Genomic DNA, 7,557 nt, shown 5'->3' on the forward strand with positions numbered 1-7,557 from the left:
ACGAGATTTGGAACCCATGACCTCTGCGATGCCGGTGCAGTGCTGGAGCTGGTAATTTTGTGAGTTCGAATTTTAGCGGGAGATGGTGCCGGATAAATGAAAGTAAATGAATAAATCAATGATCATATGTGAACGCATTTTCTTACGATGTGGCGGAAGGGCCAGCTTGTACTTAGCGACGTGGTAAAGAAATAATATGCCACACCCAAACAGAAAAGCCCAAAAATGCCCATGGAGTGAGCGAGTCATTTGTTTGCAATTTCCCTGTATTAAAATCCGTAAACCCGGCTCCATTCAGATCGCCTCGAACATGAAGCTACAAGGAAAAAATTCCAGGCAAGCCCTTGACAAAAGTCGCAAGCCATGACCAGGTCGGATACTCTATTAAACAACAGAGCTACAGGGAGAGAGGCGAGCTTGGCCATTTACTAGGTTCATACAGTATACGTGACATCACCAAGACTACATTCTGCAAGGAGCAGCATGTGGTGATATGCAGGAGATGAAGGAAAGAAAGATGGTACATTGTAGATTTTATGCTCCGTAGTGAGATGAGAAAGAACTGATGTAATGTTCAGCATTGAGGTCACGAGCGTGGAACAATGAAAACACTCTCAAGTCCTTGACAGAAATCCGGAACCTGTGACCTTCTCAGTGCTCTAAGCAGTGAGCTACTGAGAGACTCTAAGCAAACTAAGTCGTTTAATTTTAAGGTTTTAGCCAGCTTTAAAAATTTTTCCAAATTCAAGTGAAAAAGTGGTGAGGGAGCCCATTCCTTATAAGCCCGGTGGCTTCCCTTGGGCTTCCTCGCAAATTAGTGTTTAAATAATAATACATGATTGTTGCATTTGTACAATTTATGGCAAACAATAAACTGAAAGGAGTGATGCACAGAGAGTATAGTGCTTATTACAACGTCTCTAAGCGCTTTCCAATTCTAAAAATATAACTAAGTTACAAAAATAGTACCAAAATATTAACAATCCTATATAACGTCAGCAATCCTAAGACGTAGTGATATTTGCAATAATAAATTATAGCAGATAGTATGTATAACCCATAGTATGCATGTATGACCCATGTATGACCCAAGTCAGGGAATCGAACCCAGGCCACATTGGTGGAGGCAGGTGCTCTCACCACTGCGCCATCCCTGTTACACTTATTACTGGAATAACTTGTAAATAATAATTTTTATACAAATAACTCTTCTGTAAACATTGTAATTCTCTCTCTTTTGTATGGCAAAGCTACTAGTGAAATAAAATAAATATTGAGGATCAAGAGCAGATCATTATCCTATACAACTGAACACAAACCTTTTGAAGCAGCCACCAGAGTCTGGACCTGTTTCCAACGCAACTGGGCAGACGTTCTTGATGCTACCATGCTTGTCATCTGAAATGAATGCATGACTTAGTTTGGAATCTTTTAAACATAATTTTTTTGCACTGGCAGTACAATATTCTCTAAATAAAAGGAATGGTTTATTTAATTCCTGAGGCCAGTTGTTCAAATCCCGATTAAGCTAATCCTGGGTTAATACATGGACTTTCATTTAAGTTAATACTTACTAATTTACAAAGATTCTTCCAGAACATTTTTTTTAGCTACAGTAGGTCTTGACTTATACTTTTCTTTACCAATAGCTTAAAATTAGCGCGGTGAAAACCTTGGTTAATTTTTAATATTTATTTGGGGATTAGCGTTAATCAGCTTTTGAAATACCTGGCTCTGTTTTTTATGAACAAACAACTCAGGATCAATTCAGTTCTAAGAAGGAACAGTGTATATAAAATAATGCAGATTATTGAATAACCCATCTTCTACAAAGCACTGAAAATATACATATATTTTTTTTTGCAATGTACACATTGGCATACCGAGGTGTGCTGTAAGATTCGTCTGAATGGGAAAATCACAGTAAGTGGATTCAAAACTTCAAGTAAGATGAAGACTTGAAAGGTGGATGGCCAGAGCCAAAATTTCTCACAATTAAAACTTGTGTTGCAATGATGACATCTGCAAATTTTACATCTTTTTACATCCCATTTTTCCTAGTTTTTAGCTTTGTAGTTCTCTTTTTTAACTTATTGTACTTGTGTTAGCCCTGTAAATTAGTCCGTCTCTGCCGTGTGTTTATGCAGGTTAGTTGATCCAATGTAAGCTCTCTCGATGAGCACTTAGTTGCTCTTGGAGCAAATTGAGTTGCAATAGTTGCAATAGTTGAGGCATAACATAAACACTGCAATATGATTTACTAGTATAATTTTTGTAATAACTGAAGATTTTGACAAACATTTTAAGATGAAAATAAGCTATAAGAAAATCTGGCATTTCAATGACTCCATGTCGTTATTATCAATGAATATGCAACATATAAACATGATATAAATAAACTCAAGTGGTAATGGGGTGTGAGAAACTAGATAATAATTCCTTATTAAATAAGAACAATTTATTTTGTTAACCTCAAAAAATTACCAAATTTAATGACCCTGTGACGGGCAGCCAAAAAAGAAATTGAAAATAAAGAATGATTTAGCACCCAATGGGAGGTGGACTCCGGTTTTTCCTAAAAGAAAGGATATAGCATAGACTATTGCCAGTCAGAAGTGAGAATACCACTTAAAATCTGGCTTACCCAAATACAGTCAACTCTCTCATAAGCAACCACCCTTGGGGAATGACAAAGTGGTCACTTACGGGAAAGATCAAAGAAATAAATCTAGTACTGGATTGATTGATTAATTAACTACATAAATATATCGGCTAAAATTATCCAAATAGAAAATAATTAATTTGATTTTTGCACATGCAAAAGTACAGTACAGTGTACAGTAGTCGTCAATGTGTCTCATGTTATACTTGAACTCAGCAGTCCGGGGTAGCGTCATTAAAAGTTGAACTTTTGTCACTTCTGAGTAACGATTTGCTAACGATCATACGTGATTATGTTGGGTGGTCGCTTACCGGAAACAGGAAAAAAAAAATATGTCAAATTTTTGGCCTAAAAAGTGGTCGCAGTCCCTTAAGAAATTTGAGTGGTGGTCGCTTGCGAGAGAGCTCTTGAAACAGTATTTAACCAAGAAACAAAATGGTTGTTCACAAAATTGGAGGGATGTAGCTGTGCCAGAAAGCTTCCGGTCGTGTTTTGAATTTCCCATACATTTCCCTGTATTTTTTCCCGCGAACTATTTTAAGTAGCAGTTCACGGCTGGTTCGCTATACAGAGAAATGTATGAAAAGTTCAAAACACGACTGGAAACTTTCTGGCACAGCTACATCCCTCCAATTTTTTTCTTAAAATCCTTTTCCTAGTGCCAAAAGTTTCCAATTCATGAATTTTTCAGAAGCGATATTTTATGAAAATTATTTGACATCGGATTTCCATACAAACACTGTTATTTCAGATGTGTTTGCCTGCTCGTCAAAATGGCGTCGAAAACCGTGATAAGGCCTATTAGAGTCTACAGGCGGTCTGCACACCATTTTCCTGGCGTACACGTAGGTGTTTCGATAGTCGCTTGGCATGGAACTTCAAAACTCTCAGCATGTCTTTGTCGTGAGATGTACACGGAATGCACCCTGATTCTGCAAAAAAAGGCTACCAACACCAGGGAAATCCTCCAGATGCCTTTTGACTCTAAATCCTACACTAGAAGAGAAATCCTGGATATTTTTGGATAACATCAGTTCATTTGAATGGTAGAAATTATTTTTCAAAAGCCAAGGTATTAAATTTTTCTTCACACCAACGACTATGAGGTAATCTTACATCAGGCACTACCGCTGTCTTACGCCGCTTTAAACCACGATCGTGCGACAGTAAGCTAAAGCCGAACGTATAACCGACATAAAATCAGCATGAAACTGTGAGTTGAACCTGATTGGAAACGTTTCACTATATTCAATGCAGCTGTTTATTTTACTGGTCAGTATCTTCCGTTTTTTCTCTTTGTATTCGAGATTTCAAGTGTGCGAGAGTTGACTTTGTTATGTGGCAGTTTATACATTATGCCATTTGCCTGGTGCGGCCAGCAGAAATTGTCCCAACATCGGCCAGCTGCATGCAAATAAATTATGCACAAGTTATATAATCAAGATTTCAAGCGCCGTTTCAAGACGAAAAAAAATATTCAGAAGGAACTAGATTAAACTTTCTTACCTGAATAAAAATAGAAGGTATTCTTGTATGTGGAAAGGCCATAAAATATGTATACAAATACGTATTTAGACCTATTTAGAGTTAAATTTGTCAGCTGAAATGCACACTCGGGCAGCTGACTGAGTTGAGCTGGCAAATTCATGATCAGGCATCTACTGACGTAATTCCAAGCCATTACTTCATTTATCACAGACAATCTTTGGATCGTTCAAGTTACTCCGCAAGGATACATTTTCTTGCAAAGTAAGCCCATTTTGAAATTAAACCCAGTTGACAAAGTGACCACTAAAGGGTCGACGCTAAGTTCTGGCGCCATTTTTGCATGAAATCAAGCGGTAGACTGGACACGAAAATACGTTGTCACACACGACCTCTGCAGTCACGCCACAAAGTGTGTCACGTTGATTTTCAAAACAAAAAATCGATCGAATTTTTTTTAAGTTAACATTAATTCAACATTGGTCTGAAAAACGATTAATATGGAGTTTCTTCCGATTTAACCAGCTGACACGAATAAACAAGTAGTGAGGAAACAGCGTATTAAAAGAGTACAAAACAATTATTCGCTTAAATTGATTGTCTGCTATTCCAAATATTTATTTTTCTGTTCTTTACAAATTTTTGAAATGATTAAATCATTGTAAGTGAAATTAAAACACTTAATCTACATATTAAACGGCCTCAAAACATTTTCGAAACATGTCGCAATAGGCGATGAAATACGTTTTGTTTAAATAATAAAGGTTTGCTCTGAAAGAAGTGCGATGGGGGTGTAGCTCAGTGGTAGAGCGTCCGCTTTGCATGCGGAAGGTCCGGGGTTCGAAACCCCGCACCTCCACTTTTTCTTTAATTTTTGTTTTCTTCTTCTTCTTTTTTTTTTAATTTGGCTACCTTTTCGGAGGAATATAGGCAAGCATTAATTGCCTACAAAAAAACTGTTGTATAATGAAAATTGAAATAATCACAAATACAAAACAAGGAACGCTTCACTAAGATCATATTAAAAGAAAAAAAAAATCAGTGCAGTTTTCGATAAAGCGGTGCTTTGCTCTGGAACAATTTACAAAAAAGAGGCTAGGCTTGCTTAATCGCTCGGTGAATTTTGTAGGGAGATAACCTAACCATCTCATGGAGGGCTACGCTATTCAAACAGTGTACGTACATGGTGGACTAGTCGCCATGTAACGAAATGTACTTTACTGTGTTGCAGTAATCTATCATTTTGTGATGCTTGTATTTCAGTTGTAATATTTTTTCCTGATCGTTCTGTTCATTTGTGAACACCCCACTGCACGTGGAAACCAGCTGGTAGATGTAATCGTTGCAAGCATTTTAAAACAAAGTTGTCACTGTCTGCATGTTTACCCTCCGTCCCAATATTTACTTTCTTCTTTCTCCTCTTGAAAACAGATTTAAGCCACTAAGCGGCGACAACGAAATGTGGAGCAACACGGCTCAATTTTGTTTGAGGGAGATAGAAAAATAAAACTCTGGGACCTACAGTAGCCGCATTATTAAAATGCATGTTGTATTAAGTTATCTCGCTCGACGGCCCCACTGACTGCCGGGATGGTTTTACACTCGCCGCCTGCCCTCGATCAGGAGCCCATAATGGGTACTCGATGAAAGTGGAGAGAGGTGGCGCAAATTGATCGAGTTTGGTCGCTTGCGTTTTTCTTTCTTAAAGCTAGCAATCCTTCTGTGTTCGTAATTAACTCCTGAATCTAAAAGAAACTCATATTAACAGCCTCACCAAAATAAACATTCCCAAATGGTTTTGCCTCTCCCGGCTACCAAGTAATTCTAATAGATACCAATTTCTTTATCATATCTTCACCTGTTGTCGGCGGGATGAACAGTCAGATACGAAAGTGATACGCAAGTAAATTCAGGTCTTTTTACGCAAAGTAAATTAAACTATGCTCAGCTTAGGCTGATTTCAAATCAGCGAGTCGCTGTTGTCCATAAACAGGGGACTCGAAAACCTTCACAATTAATAGAAATTAATTTAAGAACAGGGAAAACAAAAATAATATAGAGCGTTGAAACCTGTTAAAATAAAAGGGATAGGCAAATAAAATAAATACGCACCTCGCCTACAGTTTTTCCGGGTTTAGTAAACGGGCCTTCTTCGAAAGCAATTTCTTCTAAAGTTTTCTCAGGTTAGTTAGCCTTAAGCTCTACGTTTAGCTGATGTAAAAACGTCGGTATTTAGCTGTATGTATACGGAAGGGACTCTGGAGAGCGCGATTAAAAATCTATCATATGAAGCGGGCCATATAAAGCTGTTGAAATAATAATCTTCACACACTGCTTCGTTGTCAAGGGTGAGGCTTCATCAATACAAAAATGGTTTGTCCTGTCCTTTGGTGTTTATAAATGAGTTCTGCTGTTTAATTTTGTTTCACAGCACAGGGTGTGAACCGTAAGTTCGTTATACCAAAAGCTGATAAAGAAAATAAAATTAAAGCCGTACAAAATTTATGTTGTATTTTAGACTTTAAAAGCACCAAGTCAAAAATAGTGTCCAATTTCAGTTGTTTACTTCTGACGACCCATGTTGTGTCGGGGGAGAAATTCAGAATACAGTTTCAATTGTCATTTCGACTCCCCCGCTCGACCCGAAGTCGTTTTCGCTGACAGTAGCGGCAAATAATATAAATATCCTGTCAGCTTCTGACAGCTCAGACGGTACTTAATTGAAATGGTCATGCTATGACAGTTTTTGCTTCCTGTAGTGGTAGTGAAAGAGACGAATTCGAAAAAGAGGTTAATGTTCTCAATTTTGCATATAGATTGCCGTAGAGTCTATGAGGATTCACTTCCGTACTCTGCGAAAGTGGGCTGTTTGGGTTGCACCATAATTGCGAATTTAAAATGTGGCAGTGCCCTAAATAACAGGATACTCACTACCGAATTTTTGAATTTATAACAAGACACTGTCTTTTTACGGGAGTAATATTTTGTACATCGATGCCTGAGTGAATGGCCACAAGGACGAAAAATTAAAGCTTGGAAATGATGGCGAATTAATATGCCATGAAAAGCCGCAAGAAAGTTATGATCGCGCGGGATCTCTAATTACTCTTCTCAGTTTAATTTGTATCATGCTAACTACGTAACCATGTAGACCGTGTAAATTAATTGCAAGCAACAAGAGCAATGCGAACAAGTAAACCCTAGTCCAGGCCTATAGTAGTTAGCTTACTGCGCATGCTCACGTTAATGTTTTGTTTTATAGATTTTTTAGATAAAGTTTTCAATAACTTAGCAAAGAAAGATAAAATATCAGTCTCTTTCTTCGTAATAGTTGTTTAATAGGACAACTTGAAACTTAAAATCAGCATGATCCAGGATATAACAGTTTCTTTAAAAAAAGACGGCAAAAT

The 7,557-nt window shown here is 37.6% G+C and overlaps 1 protein-coding gene and 1 non-coding gene across 2 annotated transcripts in view; one reads left to right on the plus strand and one right to left on the minus strand.

Moving 5' to 3' along the window:
• Positions 1–4,458, minus strand: part of LOC146473278 (sodium channel protein 1 brain-like) — a 53,919-nt gene extending 49,461 nt beyond the window's left edge. The window contains exons 1-2 of the mRNA XM_085118494.1: positions 4,169–4,458; positions 1,320–1,398 (exon numbers count right to left, since the gene is read on the minus strand). Of these exons, the coding sequence (XP_084974620.1) occupies positions 1,320–1,398; positions 4,169–4,210 (121 nt within the window). The 5' untranslated portion in view covers positions 4,211–4,458. The remainder of the gene's footprint in view (positions 1–1,319; positions 1,399–4,168) is intronic.
• Positions 4,459–4,934: 476 nt separating this feature from the next.
• Positions 4,935–5,006, plus strand: Trnaa-ugc (transfer RNA alanine (anticodon UGC)). The gene has a single exon. It is a non-coding gene; the product is annotated as a tRNA-Ala (tRNA).
• Positions 5,007–7,557: the final 2,551 nt, after the last annotated feature.

This window comes from Pavona decussata, unplaced genomic scaffold (genome assembly GCF_977016875.1).
Source record: "Pavona decussata unplaced genomic scaffold, jaPavDecu1.1 SCAFFOLD_94, whole genome shotgun sequence".
Taxonomy (NCBI): Eukaryota; Metazoa; Cnidaria; class Anthozoa; order Scleractinia; family Agariciidae; genus Pavona; species Pavona decussata.